This window comes from Caloenas nicobarica, chromosome 4 (assembly GCF_036013445.1).
Source record: "Caloenas nicobarica isolate bCalNic1 chromosome 4, bCalNic1.hap1, whole genome shotgun sequence".
Classification (NCBI taxonomy): Eukaryota; Metazoa; Chordata; class Aves; order Columbiformes; family Columbidae; genus Caloenas; species Caloenas nicobarica.
This window is the reverse complement of record NC_088248.1, coordinates 44,677,296-44,703,656: the sequence shown is the minus strand read 5'-3', so window position 1 is coordinate 44,703,656 and position 26,361 is coordinate 44,677,296. Positions and strand designations below refer to the sequence as shown.

Sequence of the window (26,361 nt, the reverse complement as noted above, 5' to 3'; positions counted from 1 at the left end):
TCCTGAGGAGCCCCGTACCCCTGAGGCCCCAGAAGAAGGCAGGACAATGGAGGAGTTTGCCTTGGTTGATGAGGACTGGGTTAGGGAGCAATTAAGCAATCTGGACATCCATAAATCCATGGGTCCAGATGGGATGCACCTGCGGGTGCTGAGGGAGCTGGCTGAGGTCATTGCTGGACCACTCTCCATCATCTTTGCTAAGGCATGGGAAACGGGAGAGGTGCCTGAGGACTGGAGGAAAGCAAATGTCACTCTGGTCTTCGAAAAGGGCAAGAAGGAGGAGTCGGGTAACTACACACAGGTCAGCCTCACCTCCATCCCTGGGAACGTGATGGAACACTTTATCCTTGGTGCCATCTCAAGGCATATCAAGGATAAGAGGGTCATTAGCGGCAGTCAGCATGGCTTCACCAAGCAGAAGTTGCGCTTGACCAACCTCATAGCCTTTTATGAGGACATAGCGAGGTGGATAGATGATGGCAGAGCAGTGGATGTGGTCTACCTTGACTTCAGCAAAGCATTTGACACCGTCTCCCACAGCATCTTCACGGCTAAACTGAGGAAGTGTGGACTGGACAATTGGGTAGTGAGGTGGACCGCAAACTGGCTGAAGGAAAGAAGCCAGAGAGTTGTGGTCAATGGGGCAGAGTCCAGTTGGAGGCCTGTATCTAGTGGAGTGCCTCAAGGGTCAGTACTGGGACCAGTATTATTCAATATATTCATCAATGACTTGGATGAGGGAACTGAGTGTACTATCAGCAAGTTTGCTGATGACACCAAACTGGGAGGAGTGGCTGACACACCAGAAGGCTGTGCTGCCATCCAGCGAGACCTGGACAGGCTGGAGAGTTGGGCAGGGAAAAATTTAATGAAATACAACAAGGGCAAGTGCAGAGTCTTGCATCTGGGCAGGAACAACCCCAGGTTCCAGTATAGGTTGGGGAGTGACCTATTAGAGAGCAGTGTAGGGGAAAGGGACCTGGGGGTCCTGGTGGACAGCAGGATGACCATGAGCCAGCACTGTGCCCTTGTGGCCAAGAAGGCCAATGGCATCCTGGGGTGTATTAGAAGGGGGGTGGTTAGTAGGTTGAGAGAGGTTCTCCTTCCCCTCTACTTTGCCCTAGTGAGACTGCATCTGGAATATTGTGTCCAGTTCTGGGCCCCTCAGTTCAAGAAGGACAGGGAACTGCTGGAGAGAATCCAGTGCAGGGCAACAAAGATGATTAAGGGAGTGGAGCATCTCCCTTATGAGGAAAGGCTGAGGGAGCTGGGTCTCTTTAGTTTGGAGGAGACTGAGGGGTGACCTCGTTAATGTTTATAAATAATAATAAAGGGTGAGTGTCACGAGGATGGAGCCAGGCTCTTCTCAGTGACAACCAACAGTAAGACAAGGGGTAATGGGTTCAAACTGGAACACAAGAGGTTCCACTTAAATTTGAGAAGAAACTTCTTCTCAGTGAGGGTGACAGAGCACTGGAACAGGCTGCCCAGGGAGGTTGTGGAGTCTCCTTCTCTGGAGACATTCAAAACCCGCCTGGACGCCTTCCTGTGTAACCTCATCTGGGTGCTCCTGCTCCGGCAGGGGCATTGGACTAGATGATCTTTTGAGGTCCCTTCCAATCCCTAACATTCTGTGATTCTGTGATTCAGGAGCACACTGACAAATTATAAGTTATTCCATACACAGTGTTCATAAAGACACTTCTACTAAACATAAGCAACTCACACAGAGACACTCATTGCCTCTTCACTATTTCCTACTCAGTAAGAATTAAGAGTATCCACACCTGGAGCTATCATGGCATAACTAGTGTCTGTAAATCTCAGCTGGCAGAAATGGCAATAGTACATAGGCCTAAGGGATGCAATTGTCGTCTTTTGTCTTTCCATGAGTAAAGACAGGAAGAAGACAGGGATTTGTTCTGTTTTCCAGCTGTCCCACCACTCCTAGCCATTGGAGAGGGCAGGTAAAGACTTGCTCCACAGAACATCCACAGCTTTTAGTCCAGTGCCTTTTCATTGCCATCCACTGGGCTTATAACTGGAGCAGAGGATAAGTTCTGATAACAGTGGCTCAGAATTGAAACCAAATGGGAAGACAACAATGGTTACTGAACCAAAATACACAGTCACAGGTGCTCAGTCAAGCGAAGGCCAAGTTTTTAATAGATGGGAGTTTATTTCAGCCTGAGAAGTTGCATTAGGTCTAACTAAAGATGTGGAGCAAACTAATGCTAGGATTCAGAGTTCAGGGTGAAATATGAGTCCATGACCTAAGATGAGATTGAACGGCCATAGTAACACTTTAGAAAAAATCCCTTTTGTATTTCAGGTTTTTTGTTTGGTCTCATCTATTTTATTACCTTTTAATTTGTGAAAGACTTGAGAAGTAGAAGTAATTTTATCAGAGGCCAATAAAATGCATTTACGATACAATAATGCACCTTTACCTGTCCTAATAGAAAAGCTTTTTGCCTGGCAACAGAAGACATGCATCTACATCTTTGTAAGCATCCTGCCAAAACATCCTTCTGAATATTCAAAAGGACAAAAAAAAATCCTAAATGTGAAGAACTTGCCAAAACTGAGGTGGAAAATAAAGATTTTAGTTTCTCTCACAGTTTGCAATAGTCTTCTGTTAGGCAGTCTAAAGTCCAGTGTTCTCACTGCCAGAAAACAGACAATACCACATAAACTAGTATGAAGAATCCTGTAGAACTTATGTCTTGTCAAAAAGCAACAAGAGCAAATACATTGCTTGTATCCTGTTAACCACAGTGAAGCATGAATGTTAAACCCCAAACTGGATTATTTTTATACCGACATCACAACAGAGGATGTTCTTATCTTTCCTGTATCCTCTTTAAAAAAAAAAAAAAAAATATTAATATTCAAGCCAAAACACTATGCAATCTTAATATTGCATCTAAACAAAACAAGAAGTAGCAAGAATCTGAGTAGAGTCAATACAGCCACATGGCAGAATCTGTATAGTTTAAATATAGCTTTTCTCTCAGGAAAACTTCTAGCAAGAAAGAAAAACAGGATTAGAAGGTAGCATATTAATGCTACTTAACCAAGTTATACAAGCAAACTAATGTAAACTTATTAGCTTAAAAAAGCAAACAAACTTCATTGTTTGGCAAATGTGCCTTCCTTTCAATGTGAAACGACAAAGTATTTATTAAAAAAGGCAAGACTGATAAACTGCTTATGCCGGTATTATACAAGTTCTTATAGATATATTTAAATTTTTGGTGGAAAGACTTGTGTTATTACTTAAACCTACTGTTTCACAGAAGCTTCATATACACCACTATCTCCAGCTACAGACTCATCAGACACGGCAGCAGATACACAGGCTGTCTTCTCCTCCAGCAGGTGACTACCTGTTCTCCTTGGTAAGTCATCACCTAGAAAAAGAAAGAAGAATGAATATTAGTCCAAGAGATGAACAGTCAGAAAGAGAGAAGCGCACAGCTTAGAAAGGCGTTAAATTGAAAGTGGTGACCTATAACTGAGTATCACAGAGTAGCGTTGTTCCACATCATTAAACATTCTGAGACTGTACTGCTGTTACCACATATCCTGGCTAGGGATATAACCAAACTGATGAACTTGAAAATGTACAACTATTATTCCTTCCCAGAGATACAGGCTCCTATCATCACCCGTAGCTGTTGAGCTAGTTATTATCCTTCATTATCTTCATTATTAACCCTCATTATCCTCAGCTTTAAATCTGTATTTGCTGTGTTCTCATTCTGCACTGCAGTAACACTTCGGCTACATGCAAAGTGATTGCCTACTGTTTATTAAATATTCAGAAGTCAGACAGACACCCTGTCCCCAATGATAAAACTGCTAGAAATGAAAAATCCCCTCTGGCTTACTATCATCAAAACCTTTTTATGCTATGGTCTCTTTACTATCAACTACTACTTAGCTTTAATCTTCAACTCGCATCCATACGCTGGTGTCACGCGGTGAAGAAGCAGCACTCAGGGAAAGCCACGTTCTGCAGTACAGCGAGCTGAGGGGCTGTGCAGTACTTGTGTCTGCCAAGGGGTGAGGATATTGGTATGCGCTATTGTCCCCACCTGAATCATGACTTTACATCTTGTTAAGATGTTTAAAATATAAGGCTTCAGATTAGATGATTGATTGCTGCATTTGTGCTTTTATTTATGGCAGTAGGAATGCTTTTTGCTTGATGATGAAGTGCTCTTTCCCTTCGCCCCCACCACGCGAGGGGTGAAGGTGATGACATGATTTATTGATTACCCTTAGGAATTACCACAACAGCCTGAATTGACTTTGACAATGACAGAGACTGACTGTGGAAGAACTACATGATATTCCAACTTGGTTTCTGACAGCAGGGACATGTGCAGAGAAGCAAATATCTGTATGGTTCACCTGTGCAGAAAAGTCACAGACAGAGAAGCAGGTGAGCACTGCATCTAAAGAGGCAATGCAGATTACTACACGACAATACTACCTAGACTGTCTTGGGGTATGTTTTCATCTACCTCCAAGTTAAGATTCAGCAGTATTCAGATCTGTAGTCTTAAGTGTGTGGGCTGAAATTTTCCATGCAGGTTTTCCGCCTCCAGCTGAGTTTGTTGAAAACCTTCCCATTCAGCATTGCAGCGGTTCCAAGAATGAAACTGGAGTAGAAACACTGAACCAACCCCAGGTCTATGTCTCACTGCTAATGTACTGAAGCCTCATCACGAGACCCATCTTAGCGTGGACACTAGAGGTACTGAAGCATAATCAATTAATATCTAGCTTTTCAAAATCTGGGTGCTTGTTTTGACAGTCTTAATACAGATTTAAAGATAATTTGTATCATATATGTGACCCTACGTAAGGAAGTATCAGTATGAAGAACTTCTATGTTAAAACCATAACTACTTATAGACTTAAAGGACACCTTGACACTATCCAGAATAACAGGACATCAAAAAACCTTAAAAATGTTAGACAACCTCATGATGCATCTGAAAATAATGGTCTAAAGCAATAAATATAAAAAATACAATACTCGATTGCCCATAGCCCTTTGTGTTCCTAAATTCCAAACCATCTTCAATTAAGTTCTCAGACTAGGTGAGTTGCAGTCACATTACAAAGACAGACAGACTGAAAGTTGTTAATTTGGAAAGGATGCGCTGCTGAAATATGGGCAAGAAAATTAATTATTTTTTCCATCTTTCATAATATAGCTCTAAAGCAAAGACTGTGTTCCACTATGCTGAAAAGACAAAGGACAAAATGATCCTCTCCCTCTCTAATCCCCTTCTGTGTTTTTCCACTTTGCATTTCACAGGTTCAGACCATTAGGACATCAATTTCTTTTTTTCTTTCTGCACGGTTGAACAAAGCAGGGGAGTCCCATCTTGTACAATATATACCATACATTTCTCTTCTGGTGCCACATTGCTCTGGTCAATATTGAAATTACTACAGTACTGCACTAAGCTAATCTGATTAACTAACAGATGTTACAACATTTCCTTGATACATAAATAAAAGCAAATTTCTCATTAAAATATGTATCTGTATCAGTATGTCCAGGTACTTTTACTAAAAACTTGCAAACTCCAGGCACAAGGGTTCAAGCTTGGCAATGAATTTGGACAATGTGCTCTCTAGAGCTAGGCTGTATTTATTCTAAGACACCCAAACTCCTTGGTTAGCCACTTCGCTATCAGCCCAGGCCTGGACACGTGGAGCAGGGTACACCAGGTGCCCCTCAGGTTTCAAATGGGGCTGCCAGTGCCCAACACTAGTGCAGATCTGGCACCCCCAGTTCCTCCTGGGGAAAACAGAGCCACTGTGTAATGTAAACATGTGAATGGTTTGCAACATACTTAAAGACAATGACACTAGAAAAAGTCAATAAATGTGCAGAGAAAGCACGACATACTGTCAACCCTAACAAAAGGCAGCAAAGTCAATGGTGTAAGACTGAGGACAAGCCATCAGTTCTTGACAGCTGGGGTTTTCAGAGTTCCAGCTCTGCTAAAGGCTTTGACGATACAAGGCGACTCAGTATGCTGCACGGCTTTTACTGCAGACTACAAGTGGAATTCATGACGCGTAATTCAGCCATCTCAAAGTTAAAGTAAATTAGTGACTCATGGTACCTTGATAACTCACAGAGTCGATCAGTCCTTCACCAGTCCTTCCTTAAAGGGAAGTATGTTTTCAGATAAGATGACCCATCATTTTGGAAGTCACCCACAGACTGCAGGGGCAGCCTAGACTAGGCTTAGGAGCTCTGCTCCAACTCAGGTGCATAGAAAACTAAAAGCTATGAAATCCATGTTAAAAATGGGGAGAGTCTCAGTGTAACTTGCATGGCATGTGGCTACTTGTCTTTCTTGACTCAAACAATGAACTGCAGATCTTTGAGAGACAGCAGATTCAAATAACTAGATATACAGACACACCTCTTCTAACTTCAGTTCCAGAAATCTCTTTTACTGAGGATGTCAGTTTGCAACTTATAGTTCAGTGAGAAACAAAGTATCTGGTTTCAAGTTACCACAAACCAGCTCTATCCACACACATTCCTGACAATACCCACAAGGGAACATCCTTCCTGTCTTTGAGATCCAGCTCCAGGTTTTTCTGTTACTTCTTCGTGACACAGTCTGCAATACATGAACTTTCCTTCTGAGACAGCTGTTGAAAAATGTAGATGAAACTGGGGCGATCATAGCTCTCTGCACCCAAAACTAGATGCAACATCCCTCAGAATTACTGACTGCCCACCATGGCAAATGTCTGTGCTGATCAAGATACTCCTCAGATACATGAGGTACCTCCCCATTCAAGAACCAGCTGTTAGTTCAAAATTTTCATGTAACATATACATTTGACATTAGATTTTTTTATTACCTGAACTTCCTTCATGTAGAGAAGGCAGAGGCTGCCTAACGCCTTCATTAAGATCTTTATCATCTGGAGGAATCTGAGATCCTGCGCTGGCTTCAGAGTCCAATAATATTTGGTTCTCACAGAGACTAATGCCTGCAAAATCACCCGAAAGGTCACAGTCTTCAAAGTCAGTAGCGAGGTGATGCAGAGGGGAATTTTGAGCTGACATTGAAAACGCAGCTTCTAAAACCAATGGGGAGCCTGGGGGGGACAAGGAGGACAGAGAGGATCTGGAAGACAGTGATGTCACAGATTTGGGAGGTTCAGTCAATTTAGGATGGTCTGCAGCTGAAGGAGAGTCATTGTAACCCAGTCTCCCATGGGAACTGACCACTTCATTTTCATGAATAGTAGTGATAGGTCCCGAAGGAATGTAACCACTCTTTTCTTGCAATATGAAGTCAAGTTTATACTGGTAGTCCAAATCTGTTATTTGATCGCCTTGGTTATAGTAGAGATCTGTGGAGCTGAGCGAGTTCAGCGACCCTCTGCTTGATGTGTTCAGAGATCCCCGGCTGGATGCCAGGGATCCCAAACTGCTCCCTGAAGACACAGATAACGTACTAGCTGAGAGGCTGCAAGGAAAGCACAAACATATATGCTGATGTTACTAAATGAAACCAGCACAAAATGGTACGAGGAGAGACAAGATTGACTGGAGCTGCATGTTAACGATTTACAACTGAATGCTGCTTGGAACATTTATTTTTTTAAGCAGCCACTCTTGGCATAGATTAGCGTGCCCAATCTGTGCACCACCACAGCAATTTATCCAGCTTACGGCCTGTTGCCAGAGCTTCTTTTCTTCCGGAGAAAGCTGCAGATTCGACAACCTGGTCCGGCAGTAACAGCAGCTTCTCAGCTGCCATATTCCCTCAGAGACCTGCTCCACTCTGATGTGGGCGCTCATGGGGTCCATGTGACAGGAAAGGGATCCCCAGGAAGGACGTCATGGCAGCAGAGCAGTGCTGCCACCTCTAAAACAATTGATGCAGCCTGCCCCCTGCCCAGCACCTGGAAAAGACGGCAGGTAGGAGCAGACGACCTACAGCAGAACTGCTGCATGTCTATAAGACAATACACACTCTACATGCACAGTACATCCAACTACACAAGCATGGCAAAGGCTGTAACGTGCAGTCTTTTCCTGTTAATAGCAGAAGATAAGGAGCCCTGCCAGGCCAGAGAAACTGAGTGTCACTGCCTTGGCTCAGGAGGACTCACTGCCTTGACTCAGGAGTTTGATGGGATAAAAAGACCTACAAGTCTAAACAAACGAGCACCCAAAAAAAAAAAAAAAAAATTAAAGACTCTTCCTCTATATTTGAAATGGCTAAGCCAGCCTAGATCCCAGGAGTAGGACAGCATGGCTTATTGTGAGAGGACCTTTATAGAATACCTAAAAATGTTTTTCCTCTTAAAGCCCCATTTTGATTTCTAAGAGAACTGGTAAACATTAATGCAGTGTCTGATTGGCGTGTCCCACTGTGGTATGCAAGGAGTTTGACCCAATTCGCGATTTTCTAAATAAATATAATGGACATATGGTTTGGTGGCCCAGGGTATAGTCCAGAAGTGACAGAAACTCTTCCTTAGGACCAATTACATGTATCATTAAATATCAGAATTCCTATCAGAGCAATGAGTTTGAGTCCACAGTCGCTGTACCTGATTACTTTTTTGTTATCACTTTGAATTTCATAAACCCAGAGTCAAATTTTGAATCAATGACTGCCAGGAAAAAAAATATCCTGCTGAAGGTACTTCTTTGTCTATAGAAAGCATAAGTCAGTGTTGAAGACTGAAACCAGAATCAACTATTCATGTAAGTGTTTATGTGCATACATGTACTCACTGAGCCTCTCCTGTTATTACACAGAATAAAGGCTACAGTTCTAATAACTTATTTTAGACAGAAATCTGAGAAGCCATTTGGTCTCCTTGATGATAGCATTTTGGAGATATGACCAGTTAGAGAATTCCTGATTTATTTATTTACAAAGAAGCAAAACAATGTCTCCCTGCTTAATTATAGAAGCTGCACAAAAAAATCCATTCAATCCAGTCCCGACTGCTTACTGAAATTATAAAGGTACGTCAGGTTCGTATGGCGGCAAAATGCTTGAAGCTATTAGACTTTTTTTGTCTTATGTAAATATTAAGCAAATTTTGTTCAGCTTCCAGCTCAGAGAACAACCTAAGAATGAAGTTCAGACATCCAGCTCCAGTAGACTGTTGCTGAAAACAGCCTTTACCATAGGCAGCACAACCTCACCTCCTAAGCTGTGAATGCAAATAAGTAGTTAACTTCGTAGTTTCTTCAAGTTTGTGTACCAACTCTTTTCTTCTCTCCTCCAATTTCAACCTGGAAAGAGACGTACATATAAATATAGGAAAGCATTACAAAATAACCCAGAGACTAAAATACTTTCTAGATAAGATGGAAACAAAGTGAAGATGCCTCATATTTTTATCTGGTTGCCAACTACTAAAATGGAAGAGACTGTGTTAGCTCTCAGTCCTATTGTAAAAGCTGAACCACACCAGAGTGTTGGTGGACTCACATTGCGCCAAGGGGAATGCACACCCAATAAAAGAGTCACAGATAAGCTCTGGGAAAATAGCTGCAACTTCAGGAGATCAAGATCTGCACTAATACAGTTTTTTAAAGCCATGCTGTAGACTTTGCTCCTCACTTTATATAGTTTCAGGGAAAAAAAAAAAAGATAAAAGAAAAAGGAACACAAATAGCAGTATTAGTTCTGAGAACACAAGAAATTGGGGTAGCACTGCAGGAAGTTTAAAATTAAAGCACTCCCTTTGATTTCAGAGTCTTCACATAGAGACAAAGCACAGCAAGTCAAAGCAGCATTCAAGCACAAGGTTCTGAGATGATGGACCATATTTAGGAGTCCTTGGTAAAGATTTCTACATCCCCAACAGCTTTGTCATCACCTCAGAGCCACAGAGCATTGCAATGCTCATTATCAAGGTTCACCTTTATGAAAAAGCAAGGTTTATTGCTTCCTGCATTGTTATCCAGCCTAACTCTAAAACCACAAATGGTAGAACTCTCCCATTCCTTTTGGCTGGCTGCAAGCTTGAAAGGATTCGCTAATGTTTACAGTGATCCTTTTATAATTCCCTTTTATCACTCCATTTACAACACCAAATAAATTGCGTTCCCTCAGTGGATTCAGCTAAAACCCTCCTGTAGTTGTGGATTAGTATATTGTCCTTTAGCCCTTGCTCAGTCAACTGACACATATCAGAAGTCCTCAAGCAACTAATCTGAGGGACAAATTACCTCCATTCCTTAAAAAAAAAAAAAAGAGGAAAAAAAAAGTTTGTTGTTTATTCTCAGAAATCTTTCCTTTGACCTTTCTGGCATCTCAAGGATGTATAAATTAAAACTCAAATGCAGAGAACACTTCAAAGAACAAGCCCTCAAAACCAACCATTGCTTTCTAATGCAAACTGAATGAAATACTCAAGAGTTCCCAGAATTCACACTCTTTGCGTGTCAGATACCAGTAAAAAGACATTAAGTCCTCAATTCAGCAAAGCATGAAAAGCACTTGCTTACACCCATGCTTATTCAGCGAGCAAATCTGGGTTATGCAAAGGTGAATAAGTTACCCTGAGGTCAGCCAGGGTGTGAACTTCCACTCCGCTGCCTGTGCTCTTACACGGCAGTAATGTGTTCATCTGCCCAAACCTGCTAAGATTGTTAAAAGCATCCATGGTGTTTCATTCTTCGCTCAGGAAGACATGCACACAGGTTTCCAAACCAAGAATTATGCTCATCTATGGCATCAGACACTCTTCCCTACCATTTTACTATTTATCATCGCCTTCTGCCTCCTTTTAAAGCATAATCTAGCCTGCTTTTCCCAGGCAAGAATGCTCTTCACTCTTTTGTGGCTTTTCAACACTAAACTATCATTTTGTGTTCAAGGAAGAGGCACAAAAATGGCTGTATGTGTTCAACGACCAATGGCAAAAGGCAAGAAAGAAAATTAAAAGCTTAGGAACTTTTCTGACTGGAGTCCTCAAAACAGACAGCCAGCATTGTTCCACTGAATATGTACTATTAAACTAAAAGGTTGTTTTGCTTTGGGTTTTGGTTTTGATTTTGTTTGTTTTTCTCCAAAGCACAAGCGAAAGTTTGTTTTCCTTTATTAGCTTAAGGAAGTTGATAAAATGTAATTTATCCCATATAATTTAGCTCCTGGGAAAAAAAAAAATCTTTCCTGGGTATAATTTGAGCTACTAGTAATTGAAGAACTAGTATTAATACCTGTAAGTAAATTTCAGAAAGATGTTAGTCACAAGTCACAAACACAAGCCAGATGATAAAAATCGCTCCTGGAAGTTCCAAGACACACAGGACATATTTTTACTATCTCACAACAAATTGTCATTCAAGGAATTTTTTTTTCATTCTGCATCAGGCCAAATTAAAAGCAAATGAACAGCCCCCCAAAACTTTCCAACAATGAACCTTCCTTCTTTATCGCTTCAGCAGGAACTTTAATATTCCAAAGCCCATGTAAACACCTAAACATCCTGCTACCTGTTCAGACATGGGTCTCCCTCTATCCTGTTTGCACCCCTCCTATCTAAATTAACCTATTACTCGTTGCAGGAGCAACTTGAGTGTCAGTGAGACATCTTTCTCCAGTTTTGATCTTAAATTGTAACACTCCTGAGAGGGGCACAGAATCTTAAAAAACATTACAAAGTTAAAGTGCAAACTTATGTGGACTTGTTTATGACAGGCACAAGAGCAGAGGCCAGTTTTACAGGCAACAGCACAATCAAGTAGTTAAATCATGCATCTGTTTAAACGTCTGTGATTACTTAGAAGACTTTGCCAGGGACTAAAGCAGTGATGGAATCTCCCTGACATGAACAGAGAAGCAAGAAAGTATAATAGCAAATAGTTCTCAACAGTTCCACAATCCAGATATTGCTATATAGTTGCTGCAGGGCTTCTTAAAGCAGTCAGAGTATGCCCTGTCTCTGCATCTTTGAAGCTGATATGTTATGATTTATACCCTCCTTCTGTAAATTGATTCAGAGCACATCTACTAGTGGCAATTTCATCCTACTCCAAAATAACCCCAGGCTATGCTATAAAGTTTTTAAGTCAGAGCAAGTCTTCTGTCTATTCCTCCTTTAGAAAAACCTAAAAAAACCCCACCAAACCTAAAAAAAACCCAAACCAAAACAAAAAACCTCACAACAAACCAAAAAATCCTCATCACATCAAGCTCTGACGCAATCCACAGCTTCTTACACTGTTGCTTCAGTATCGGTACCTGCACAAACACTGGAAACTTACAGCATTCATGAAACTTTATGAAAGAAAATAGTAATGCAACAACAGTGCAGCGCTTTGGAGGTGGTGTGGGTCCTTCACTCATAATGGAGAGAAGAATCTTCCACATCTCCAAAAATTAAAATGCTGATGGTTGATGAGATAAAATTAACTGTGTCCTTTTCTCAAATTAACATTTCAGGAAAAGTTCCACCATCTGAATCCTTCTACAAAATGAAAATTTACTTTATGTTTATAGCAGAAATACCAGAAATAATCCTCAAAATAGCTTAATGCGAAAGAATGGATGTGCTCTGAAGTCATCAAGAGAGACAGTTTTAATATCATTAAGAGTTGGACTGGCAAAAAAGCAAACCAGAAGCCACCATAAATACTACATCAACCAGCAGTGTACCACATGAAATCTTACAGTAACCTCAGGAAAAGATTCCACATTCCAAATTTAAGAAAATAGAGGGAAAAAATTCAAGCTGTAACAACTAGTTGTGTCACACATGCATGGAAAAAAATATGCTGTTTCATTTCTTTTTGACAGTGGAAGACAATTTTACTTCCCTTGGTATGCAAAGTTTGGCATCTGACACGTACAGGAAATTGGTCAGCTGCGGAACTTTCTTTGGCACTAAACTGGCAAATCTAAAACACAGGACTAAGAAACCGCCTACCTATTTACAGCATGAGCCAAGGCTTAGCTATTACTTATAACAGCATATTATTAGAAACTTAGATTCAAATTGTTTATCCGTGAACGGGATTTTATTATTGATCCCTTTGCCTCCATTTATAAATGGAAGTCAGAAAGCAATACATCCATGGCAATTTATATACCACTATTACTACAGACAAGCAATTTCTCCTACAAAAATATAGTTCGAGTAGGACATAACCCTTCTTCTAAAACACGTTTGGATTATCAATATAATGCAATTTAAATGACCATAAAGTGTTCAAATATGTTTAAAAATCATGCCTAATACACACATATGTACTTTGTAAACAAAAAAATGCCTCACTGCTCAGCTACAGTTTAGGACCCAAGTTCTAATGCCACTAAGAGGAATTTCACCATTCAGTGAAACTGGAGCAACAGCAGGTGTTTCCTAGCAGAGGGAAATAGGAAAGGGTTGCAGTGCTGATTGTATGACTTCTATACTGATACACACAATGACATTTAATGTTTATTGCATTTTATGTGTGCTAGAGGTGGCCGTAAATTTATTTCCACTTACAGTTGATGAAAAGTCCATTTGTGGCATCACCTTTGATGTTCTTCAACTCTGAATCTGGCTAAAACAATTTATTGTGGGAGTTGCTTCAGTTACCAGCTCGGTAGCAGCAAGTTAGGAAAGTTTTGCAGCAATTACGCGTCTCCTCTGAACTTTTTTTTGCCCTCCTTTTTGGTTGCATTTTTGTATGTAATAAAACTCACAATCAAAGGCTTCAGATGTTGCAACAATCAAGATTATCTTTGTAACCTGAGTTCAAATAGTTTACAGCTATTATCAGAAACGAGTGAATGATGTATTGCCCTCCTGCTGGTATGTTGACATTCTTCAGTTATTTAACATCTGTCACAGGCATTTTCATGCTGGTAACAAAGGCAGAGCAACTGATATTGCAGAGCACATCCAGGGTGCTCACATTCTCTCCCAGTACAGAAGAGTTCTTTGTGTTTCTGCCCAGTGGGCTAATAACAAATTTAATTAAAATCTACATGGAACAGTTACTGAAGGAAAACAGCCCATCAAGGCATAGTTCAGGGTCTGTAATGAGTACAAAGGTTAGATTGCAGAAAGCAGCATTTAACATTAGCAAAAGACAACCCCTTACCTTTCAGCAAGTGCTTGACTGGGTGTGCTTTTTACAGAGAGCAGCTCTTCTTCAAGCCTCTTCCTTTCTGCTTCTAGCTGCTCTAGCTCATCTTGAGTACGTTTGCGTGGTGTAATAAACTGGAGTTCCTTTAAAAGCTCTTCTTTTTCATTGATTAACATCAGTTTTTCCTTTTCCACATCCAATGCCCCAGGCCAGGCTTCACTATCTAGCTTAGAGAGTTCAATCTTCAAGTTAGCCATGCTAAAATAAAACACAGCAGATTTGCCTGAGCACAGCACACAAACCCCAGCGAAGAGAGAAGTGATACAATATTATGAAATGTATCAGGATATCACAACATTTTCTACTCAAAGTCATGCTTTTAATTAGTTTTGCTTCACAAGGATACAGACTATGCTAGAAAAGCAGGACACCTATCCAGGCCAAAAGCAATACGCGTATGCATTAAAAATTATTTGCTCCTGTTCAAATGTCGAGTCAACGTAAAAATCACAACATTAATAAATGCTTTACTGAAAGTGATCTGTCTGGTAATGTAGTAGTAGCACTATGCGTTACTCATCTAGGAGTACCATGGATTTCTCCTAAGCTGTTGGAGGCTGACTGCTCCTCAGAAACAGCAATGACAATGGAGAAAGAACACGCACCATAGCAAGGTGCTCAACAGCATGCATGTATGCAAATCTTAAAAGGCAAAAGCATTGTTCTTCCATGGGATTAAAATAAAGGTAATAGGATAGCGGCCGCCTAAAGAGAAAGGAGATCATTAAAAGTGTGAGTTTGTGCAACTGCTGTTCCCATTGCAGATGTCGAACCACAGAGTTAAGACACGCAAGACTTCATTATCCACACATATTGCACGGATACGCGCATATAATGGAAGCAGAAACTTCCCTACATTGTTATTGTACTATAGCTCAGTCCTGATCAGGGCAGGTTATTTCCAGTGTTCAGTCTCCATAATCATTCTGTCCATGGGCTCAGCAGTGTAGCTTAAAAAGTGCAGGTCTTGCAATAAAAACTCATTGTCCACTGGGAAAGCCTAAAAATTCCCGTTAGAAGTGCCACATATCTAACAGGATGATACCTTTCAGCCACTTCCAGCCTTAGCCATACCTGAAGCAGCTGCATAGCTAAAGGTATGGAAGCTCTGAGCTCTGTAACAGCTCCTGGCCTGCTGCACCTCCCTCTTGCAGGCCAGGAAAAAGGCCAAGAAATGAGAAATCAAAATAGGAAGAAGTTTCCATACAATCTCAGGCAAGAGGAACCGATGTGTTACTTTCATTATTTGTAACTGCCATAGTTAAATACACCTCAGTCATCTCAACAAATGCTAAAAGTCCGTGCAACTTGAATGTTACCAGGCACTACCCAAGGTAATGACCCATGCCATACTTCATAAATACGCACAGATAATTTGGTGTGTATAATCTTTCTGCAGTTCTGACAGATTTCAAGGAAAATGTTTTTCTTGTTTCCAGTTTGTTTTCTGTGACTAACAAAACTAATAATATTGTGCTTATTTTGCATCTCCAGTATTAATTTTACAGCACATTGAGGCATTTCTTTATGGCCAAAGCTAAGAATAGTTAATGTTGAATCTAACTATTCCATTGCTTATACTAGAAGCCGAAAGGGAACCACTCCCCTTTTTTTCTCCATAGGTAACATTTCCTTCTCATCTGCACCTCAGTGAAAAAACAACAGTTTCAAAAATGAAAACAACCCGTACTCCCACCGAAGCCCTGCAAGAACAAGTGTGACTCAAGGTATTTTCGCAGAAAAACAATGTAAAATAAACAGAAATGCTATCAGCAGTGCTACCGTAACCGAATGGTGGGATGAAATGAAGCATTTCAACATCTTTTTCAGCTGTTGCATGTATCATTTATATTCAACAGTCCTTTAGAGAAGCAGTACTCAGAGGGAAAACAACCAAATAATTTCGGATTTCAGACATTTGTTAAGACTTTCATCTCCAGGTCACTGGCTCTCCCTAACCTTGTTCTGAAAGGACCTGCTACTGACAGCTGTTGGACGATAGAGATGAGAGATAAAACACAACGATGGGACTGCTTGGTTTTAAGACATAGTCAAAAGAGAGGATGATCTGGTTTTGCATCAGTTACACCTGAGGAAAAAAAAGGCCATCTATCGGCATCTAAAACCCCATCTGACAATTAACATTATGTACATGATGATTCTGACTCAAAATCATACATGTTCAATACTGAACAAACACAACAGTCTTAGCACTCTTTGCTGAATGCATTGAATATATAATAAAGCTTTATGATCCATAATGAGGATATAAAGGATTACTGCTGTTACTGGCAAGGATGGTAGCTAATACTCTGTATGGGGAGGGTATATATTTGAAATTAAGCAAGAAAAAAGCTGGTTGTGCAGCCACCTGCCTTTAAAACATAAGAATTAACGATGCCTTTACTTTGTACTTATAAGCTGCAAATTTATTTTCCTAGTTTTGTAATTGACTATGCCACAGTATTCCAACTGAAATAATACTTAAATCTCAGATTAAATGGCATTTTAGGCACAGTTTTCATCTGGAGAAAAGTGTCATTTTTAAATTGTATTTCCTTGTTTAGTTCTTTATAGTAAAAAAGGAATTTTGAGTGTGGGATAACTTTCTAGATTTCTATTCCCCTTAAATTACAAAGCACCTCCATAACAAAAAACTATAAGGTTTCTGTATAGCTGACACCTAATTTTGTGAAAAGTATTAGAATATAATACAACACGCTTAATAAATTATTAATAGAGAGAGATCCCACACACTTTTTTTAATGGTAAAATCTTCCCTGGTATTGTGCCACACTTCTGGTGTGCCAGAAAACACATCATTTTAACCCTGAATATTCTGCTTTCTGATGCCCATTCTTCAGTGCTGTGGCAATTCATCAAAGTGGCACTGCTTTCATGAGCAACCACTGCAGAACTTTATTTGAAAGGCATTCCACATTCATCAATGGAGCAGTTCCTGATATCTTTTCTCCTTAGGTTAAATTCACTAAAAAACCCCAACCCCGTAGTGATAATAAGTATTTAAATTATCCAAAGTCCCAGGGAAAAAAAAGGAAATAATTAAGCCTACTAAATCTGCATTGGAAGTCTGGAGCAACTCTGAAGCTGAAGGGCCTTCATTGGCATAGTAAACCCAAATGATGATCCTAAAGAAGGATATAAAGGACACAAGTAACCTGGTGACTCCTCCAGTGGAAAGCCAGCTGACCCCAGCAACAAAGCTGGTGGGGGGCCTGGAGCACAAGTCTGATGAGGAGCGGCTGAGGGAACTGGGGCTGTTTAGCCTGGAGAAAAGGAGGCTGAGGAGAGACCTTATCGATGTCTACAACTGCCTGAAAGGAGGTTGTAGTGAGGTGGGTGTCAGTCTCTTTTCCCAGGTAACAAGCGACAGGACAAGAGGAAATGGCCATTAATTTGTCACCGTCTGCATCTTCTTTCTTAACACATTCAACTTAGCATTGGATGTAAAGCCTTACTGTTCAAAAGCACCAACTACTCCTGAAAGCCGCTTGCCCCCTGAAGAAAAACACCTTGCCGTGAAGCCCACGGTGCCTCGGGAGAGAAGCCCACTAGATGTCAGTGCAAGCACAGCGTTCAACTCAAGCCTGTAACTTAACAAAGCCACTAACCCTATTACCTTCTCTTTGCTTCTTCGTATTGAAGACTTAATCTGACCTTCTCTGCTAAATTTGATCTACTTCTTGCTCCAACCTGTTTAAAAAAAAAATAATTAAAAAAATCGCCTTATTGCTGTGTAAAGCTGCTAAATTAATAAAGGAAACCTATGCACAGGCTAGAAAAATCACGACTTGAAAAACTAAAACCACACTCACCTGCAGCCACACACTTGCTGTTAAATGCTTAGTTAGGAATCTACTGAGACATACGAAGCAGTGCTGTTTTCTTCTGATCCAGTTCATCTCTTATTAACTACTTCACTACCAATTGTCCGTATTCCACCAGAGTAAAGCAAGAGCATTTTCAAAGAAGTCTTGCAGTGATCGCACCCAAAATTTTCATCTCCTACTTTGAACTCCACTGAACTCACAATTTAGAATTAAGTCAGTGCATTTCAAAGTAAGACTTCAATAAATTTGCTACAAAACACAGACAACCTTAGCTCTTTGCTTGGAAAACCTTGCACAGCCTCTTCCTTATAAACTTAGTTCACAGAACTTCAAAGAAGGTACCCAAATTAAGCACAGTTTTCTGTGTATGTAAATATACTGTCAGTGAAACAGAAGAGGTTTTAATGAATCACTGAACAAGTAGTTCCACTAACAGCTCTTCAGCTGTGTGAAATGAAATTGCACATTTAAATTGTGAGATCTTGTTCGGAAAATTAAAAACATCTTAATCCCAAATTAAGTCTGCAAGGTGAAACATACCCTACAGATAGATCAGAAGAACAATATCTACTTATGCTGATCTTCACTGTACTGGAACTATTTGATTAAATCAAATTCTCATAAATGCTTCATGCCAAACATAGAAAATTGATCTGAATCTTGATTTAAAATTTAAGGAGAAAAGTTCCAAGAAATTATCTCTTAAACATGTATGCATATATAAAAATATATATAGATACATATACACCTATCAGCAACAGTAAACCATTTGATTCCAGTTCCATTAACTGCAGCATTCTGATTCAATTTCTCTTTACATTTGACAAACTGGAAAAAAGCTCACCTCACCAGAAATGTCAGTCTGAGACCCTGTATCCAGAGTTTGTCTAGAAAAACACAGCTGGGAGTTTACAGAGCTGGAACTCAAGTCTGGTTCAGATGTTCCAATGGTCTGGTCAAGATGGAATTTCTCTCTTAGCTTTGCAAGGCTCTGTCCAGGAAACAGAGAAGACAGTGGTGTTAAAGTTCCTTTGTACTTTACTGTGTTTGTACCAGTTTATCTCCAAAATATGTTTACATAGAGGACTCAAATATAAAAATTCTGGGTTTACTTCATATTAAGCTACCCATATGGTTTTGTGTCTCTGTTTTGGTTTTTTTGGGGTTTTGTGTGGTTTGTTGGTGGTGGTGGTTTTGTTTTGTTTGTTTGTTTTTAAACTTGCTAACCAATTAAATACTTAGCTGATTAAAAAAAAAATCTGCTTTCAGGAAAGGAAATAGGGCAATTTCCATTTGGAAAACTTCCACTGAGTTAGAAAATGCCCATGCATCACAGAAACACATCTCAATTTTGTCCACTTAATATTTTCAGTTGTGGTTTGGAGGTAACATCTGCATTGTACCTTACATAGAAGTTCAGAAACTTGTATTATCTGACTGACACATAGTGGCTTTTTGAATTAGGAAAGTCACAGGCTTCAGTTGCTGCATCTGAAAACTGATTTTAATACTAGTTTGGCTCAAAGAGTTTCGAGAATCGCTTAAAAAGTATAAAATGCTTAGTATTTAGAATCAGGAAAGTTATTCATGTTAAAACAAATCCACAAAAATATTTATGTCAACCATTCAAAGTACCTTCATTAAATCTTGTTTTTCTCTCTCCCCTGAACTTATTGCCTTTCTGATGGACTTCAGTTCACTCAGGATGGCTTTGGCCTCACATAGTTCATACCCGCTCTGACCTCCAGACATTTTTTGGTCAATTCTGTGGAAAGACAGATTATTAAAACTGGACACAGAAAATAATACTAACATCTCTGCTGTTCTGCTTCAGGCAGAAGCATAATTAGAAAACGGAAGGGAAGAAGACAAGAGATAGCATTTCCTGTAACAGACATGCAAAAAGGAAAAAGGACATTGAAATCACCATTAAAATACTTGGTATTTAATCCTTGGGAAAAACGTCGAGCTAACACATACACAGTGCTCGTAAGTACAGCAGCGTTGCTGACACGACTATGAAAATTCCCATCCCCACCACAGCTCTCTGCAGCAGAGCAGCAGCTTTTTGGGTACACCTTGCATACCACTAACTGTCCGTGACCCTTACAGAAAGCAGCGGTATTCCTCTACTCAGACCCACATCCTGACGTGGGCACACAGGCAGGCTTCTTGGTGCTCATCAGCCTTGCAGAGAAGCAGCGTAACCAGCTCCACTCTCGTCACAGCTTCCCTCTCGTTCACCGTAATCCCAGGCACTACACAGTCTAGAACAGCTGCTCTGCTCAGTCAGTCACCAGACTCTCTTTACTCACAAAATCTCGGGATAATTAATACCATATGTCTTTCATCGGACAATTTATTATTAAATTCCTGGACTAGCAATGATTTTTAAAACTGTAACTTGTAAAAACAAAACAAAAAAGCCCCCGAACTTAGAGATAAAAAGACATTTCATTTTAGTATTTCCTTATTTACGTCAAGAAGTACGGTTTGTAAACACACTTCTCTGACCTCTGGTTTAACTGAATATTTCATAGCATATAGAAATGACTGCAGCTGTGCTTCACAAAATTAAAAACAACAGCATCTTCACAGAAGTCAAGCATCAAGTAGAGGATAAATTCTTCTATAATGCAATTGGTTTTCTGTTTTTATCACCATCTTAGCTAGAAGACACTAACCTTGTGAGTCAGGAATGAAAAAACATTTTAATGATCAGAAGTTATCTTGAGCAACCCCTGGAAGAACAGAAGCTCGCACACAACACCTGTAACAGTATTCTATTTTACTTCCAGTTTTGTGCACGAAGATATCAAGGTTCTAACGCGGCATTTAAAGCTGTGAACACGTCTGCTTTCCTTTCTCCACATTTCCGTTTTTGTGACAACTAGAACTGAATTTTTGTAACAAAATTAGATGTGTGACTCAGCACTCAGATTTCTACTCAAGGATATATTTGTTTCAGCTTGCAAGTTCCTCAAACGCTTTCCTAGGTAGGCATGCACTCAATGTCTGACAACACTCAATTTTTGGTAACTGATCAGGTTGCTAAGGTCAAATATATACAGAATACGCCCACAATTGGGATCATGAACAAACAACTGGGTAACACACCACGTGCTGCCTAGTAATATGAAGTGCCACATTCAAATCACAACTGCTTGACTCTGTATATAATTAAGATGGACAAAACGGATCTCTAACATAGAAGATATTTCATCTTCCTGTTTTAAATTAATGGGATTAGTACTGTTGGAAAGTGGCTGACTGAATTTTAAAAACAAATGTCCATTGTGTTTCTGTGGAATGCTGTTGACAGTTTCTGAAACATGCTTTGGATTCCTATCAAAATGGCTTGTGAGCAAGCTGCTCTGAAACAATACTTCACTGTTGAACTAATATAATAAAACCAGCATGATTGGCTAACCTTTAATCCTGGGACAGCAGCATGAGTTTTTATTACCTTAAGCTTTAGAATCAATGTCTTTCTTCTTCTAAATTTTGCTTCAAATGAACCTGATTTATGAATAAATAAATTCAATCAACTATCCTTTTCTCCTTTCACTCCTTGCTAGTCTTTATATATTTAAATGACAAATTTACATTTCTGTTTTAGTCAAAATGAAGGAGGATAGAGACTTGACTGGCATCCTCCTAAGGTGCTGAGGGTTTACAGTTACCAATTGACTTCAAACTCTTCATAGCAGAAAAATATTTTTTATATATTTTCACATCTCTAGTTATAATTGGCCATTTCCTGGACCAGAAATTTTTTTCTCCCAATTAAAAAAAATCCTACTGTATAGAACTGATCTCTTAAAACACACAGGCAACAGCCTACAAGATATCTTGGTTAGGACTGGGAACTGAACCCAAATCTCTCAGCTCCAAACACAGATGCTCTGTCATCCTTTGCAAATCACTTTGTATTTTAGTACCTGGAAGATGGAAATGCACTTCTCCCATTTTTTCTCAATCTTCCCTATATATTCTGCAAGCTCTCCAGGATAGAAATAGTTACTTATTTGACAGAATGCTGCCATACACAGGACGTCCTGAGAAAAAGGGGTAAATGAATCCAGACAATACTACATTAATGCTGCAACATTGCTTCCGCTATTGGAATCAGTGTACTAAGAGCACACAACTCAGCATTTTACTGTGTAAATGTATCCTTAAGGTATGAGTACATGCCACAATATGGAAAACAGCTAGCATTAATAAATTTCTGTTCACATTAGTTAAGAAAACATGCTTGTTAGCAAGGCTTCCTCTGCAGCAAGTTCTCTGTGGTGACAGTTCCAGTTATGCCTAATATTTTAGAGCCCAACTTTGTAAGTCAGGAGCAGCAGGGAATGCTCAGACTGAAAAAAATTCATTCCCTAATAATCCAACTGATTAAATACCCAGAATGCTCACCCAGTTCAGCATCAGCCCTTTGGACACCAGGCATCCCAGCAACTGGAACAAAGAAAGTCAGGTCTCTAATCCTCAAATTGTGAAATTGTGACTCATTTCAAACCCTACACAGCTGCACACCATTTACATCTCCAACAACAACCCCCTCCTCTCTGTCTCTCTTTTGAGCTCAGCAGTGGGAAGGAGGAAAGACCTAATTACCTTTTTAAAAAATTTTTTAAACGGGACACAGAAAGCAGCTAATTCTTCCTCAGAACCCTTAACCACTGTCCTTCTTTCTGCCTTTTTGCAACACAATCTACCTCATGGAAAAAAATAGGAGGGGAACACATTTCTCATGTTAACACTTAAACAATAGGTTTGCAGTTTCTACAGGTTTCCTGCTTCCTAACTCAACAAAAAGTTATTAGATTCTCATTTTCTCCCCCAATAATTCTCTTGTATAAGATGGATTCAACTCCATGCCAAAAAAATCAGGTGACTTAATTAAGTCAGTTTTAACTATTTTCTTTTACTCACTGTTGCAGTGTTTCAAAGCCCTGTTCCTTGTACAGCAGCTCCTGCTTCATCTGAGAGAGTTCCCTCTTCAGCTTCTTAACCTTGTGTGTTAAATCAAAGCAAGAGTTAGAAAATTCCTCTTGTTAAACAGTGTAACACATGGCTTTGAACATTTAATGTATTCTCTACATCAGATGAGACAAAAAAAGAGAGTAGATTGCTCTACTGACACATATTAAAAACAAAAGGATCTGTTCTCTTCCTGATGTCTATGGGCAACATGCTTTAGTATTAAAGGGACACAAGCAGATTAAATCACATTCCTTATTTGTATCGATACCACACTGTGTTATTAAACCTGAGAGAACTTTAACAAGTAATTTACTCCTTACTTGTTAAGCATGCATTCCAACTGTCCTACAGGGACATGCCTGTTTATTTTCAGGCTTATTAGATTTTTCACTTTTTCATTCCAGGAAGCTCTCGAGTCATTTGCACTGTAAAAGATAAAGTGTGGACTCCTTTTTTCTTTTTTTTTTTTTCCCTACGAACCATCCTTTCTCATAAAGCTTTACAGACACTGGATCACTAAATATATAATTCACATTCACTTCATTGAAAGACGTCAATCACTGAACACATTTGGATCACAAACATATGCATCTATTAAATAGAAATGTCTCTGGCAAAACCTTCCCTGCTTTCCCTAAATTTGCATACTTTACTTTTGCGTACTTTTTGATCTTAATACTGCTATTTCAGCTATTAGCAAATATAAATACACTACAAAATATTTATTATAAAATATCTATTCTTTAGATGAGGGGTTAGTTTCAGGATTTTGCAGACTATGGTCTCCAGTTGCTTTACTTGACAGAAAACTGTTTTTATTTTGACCATACTGAATAGTTAGCATGATAAATAGGGAATGTCTCTTAAGTACACATTCAGTCCTCCTTAACTATTTCGTCCCTCACTAGCACGAAAACCCCAAGAATAATCTCTCAAGTGTTCTGATCAAGGTCATAGAAAATGAACAGATATCACCTCTGTGTTCCGGGTAAAGTACTGTGTAAAATATGAAGAAGTCCCAGCTTTTTTGAGAAACACACGTACCTTTTTTTTTTTTCTTAAATCAGAAATGAGAATTATTAGTAATAGCAGAAGGCACACGTGATTTCAACTTAGAGGATTGGATCTCTCAGAAAACCTTATGTTTTTCCTCAAGATCACCTTTTGAGTGTCCTCTGCCATAATTCATCATCATTTCATTATCAAGAAATGTGAGTTAGGCACATTATCCTAGAAGGACGTGACCTACATCATAATACAGACTCTGTGTTTACCGCATCATATTTACATTAAGCTATTCTTGTGCTGCTTGTCTTCTCCTTCAAAACTTTCATATAATTCCCACCTTTTCACAACTCTTCACTTGTTTTATCCTTCAACCCCTTCCTACTGCTTCTGCACATCATCTTCAGTCACCTGGCAGGCTCTCGCTTCCTCCTCCCCACCGCACCTTCGAGCCGGCTCCTGCGCTAAACCTCTGCTGTTCTCAGTGCTCAAGTACTAATGGAACAACAGCGACAACCCCCGCCCCTTGTTATTTTATAAAGGTGCATCCCCTACACACTGCATATGCATAAACATACTGTGATGACACATGTGTTGTTTGAATTATCCGGTTACTAATTAAGGCCCCAAATGGCCTCACTCAAAGTCCGCTGCAGGACCAGACCCTCCAATTCTGATCTTGCGAGAAAGGTCTTTCTTCTGCTTATTTCATTTAACGGCTGTCGGATTTCTGTCATATCTTCTCTACAACCTACTGCACAACAGGCAACTCATTTACCCAAAAGGCTCCACACGCATATATTAAGCACAGCTAACAAGGAAAAGGCCAAAGGCCCATTCAGAACTTCCTCGAATGCCGAGCTTCCCCCCTTCAGCCACCATTAACCTGATGATACCAGTAAAGCCTTGGCCAGTGTGAGAAACAGGTTTACTGCATCTGACCTAATAGTTCACTAAACAATGTGCAAATTCTAACTAGCTAGCTAGCAGCTTCCTAATGACTAACTTTGTTTCCCATTAAGTCCATGCATGCATATAGTGTAAAATGCCAAAAGGTGGCACAGTGGCAAGCATTCTCAAACATTCCAATAAGGGTAAACTATGATAATAGTCATACCTCTCTTGCCATCTTCCATGAAAACCACTTTCCAGCCCTAGCATCACAGGGCTCCACTTTTTCTCACCTCAATGATTTTCATATCCAGTGGCTTTGGATGACAACACACTTTATGCTGACACAGATATTCTTGGACTGCACCCTTCTAAACTCTGCAGACAAGATTCAGGTCACCTATTTTAGGCACATATGCAACTTGGACTTTGTAATGCCAATAAATCAGGTGTTTGGAACCAGCAGGATATTGGGTTCCTTGACTCCAAGGAACAATGAAGAGAGGAAAGCACCTCCAGAAAATGAATTACTGTGATTAACACACCTGCTCTTCTTAGTGAACAGACAAATTGTAAATCTGCAACCAAGAGGTGATCCAGTGTTCCTTTATCTTGAGCTGGGAAGTGATCAGATCTGAGCCACAGGAAAAACTAAGCACAGGACCACATCTGAGTTTTCCCCTCTTTGACTTGTAACTATATTTAAATTTGATCCTGTGTTTTGTTCTTCAAGAACACTGTTAATTTCCCAAATATACTAGTGATCCCGTTGCCAAAGGGAACATTTGTTACTGCTCCACTCATTTTGGAGAGAAGCTCTCGCCTTGTCTTTTCATTCTTGCTCCTGACAGGGTCTTTACTGCTGTTGATTCTCCCTACTAAACTTAAACATTTTTCTTCCCACCTCCTCCAGTGTTGAAATAATTTTTCTCACTAACCACCTTCCCTTCTCCTTAAAGGACAAGGGACCACAAACTGAGATGGGTAAGGATGAACAGGTGTACAAGCGGTCAGGAGGGCAACATCCACACACCAGTTTTACAGTGTATTCCATCCTCCCTGATTTATACTGGGTTTTAAAATTTGAATGAGCCATTCCACAGTTCCTTTTAAACATTAATTGTTTAGACTCCTCATTGTAACTCTTACCCCCGGTGAAGGAGGAAGGATGTTACTCTGGGAAGCTTCTATGAGTGCTGGAAACCAGGAGGGGGCAATGGAAGAGCTGAGAAACTGCTGTTGCTTGCGCAGCGCCTGTATTGCAGTGTCTGTGTTCCAGCCCTCATCGAAGGACGATGCTCTGAGGTGCTGCCTTTTTAACCTCAGTGGTTTGATCTAATTTTTTTCATTACAAACTACTGAAAGCTCAGGCTATCCATAGAGCATTATATGCCACAGCTTAAATAAATGCACTCCCTATAAAGATTTTAAATGCCTTCCACACCATCGCCT

The 26,361-nt window shown here is 39.9% G+C and overlaps 1 protein-coding gene across 5 annotated transcripts in view; it reads right to left on the bottom strand.

The window, feature by feature from the left end:
* The window catches only part of WWC2 (WW and C2 domain containing 2), a 100,242-nt gene that overhangs the window by 24,881 nt on the left and 49,000 nt on the right, over positions 1–26,361 (bottom strand). For 2 of the 5 annotated variants that reach the window (XM_065633328.1, XM_065633329.1), the window contains exons 5-12: positions 22,963–23,042; positions 19,657–19,786; positions 18,866–19,012; positions 17,811–17,884; positions 14,126–14,368; positions 9,227–9,316; positions 6,913–7,526; positions 3,290–3,413 (exon numbers count right to left, since the gene is read on the bottom strand). In XM_065633328.1, coding sequence (XP_065489400.1) covers positions 3,290–3,413; positions 6,913–7,526; positions 9,227–9,316; positions 14,126–14,368; positions 17,811–17,884; positions 18,866–19,012; positions 19,657–19,786; positions 22,963–23,042 — 1,502 coding nt within the window. Of the gene's footprint in view, positions 1–3,289; positions 3,414–6,912; positions 7,527–9,226; positions 9,317–14,125; positions 14,369–17,810; positions 17,885–18,865; positions 19,013–19,656; positions 19,787–22,443; positions 22,475–22,962; positions 23,043–25,135; positions 25,217–26,361 lie in introns of those variants that run through there. The other 3 variants (XM_065633330.1, XM_065633332.1, XM_065633331.1) reach the window with 3 other exon arrangements.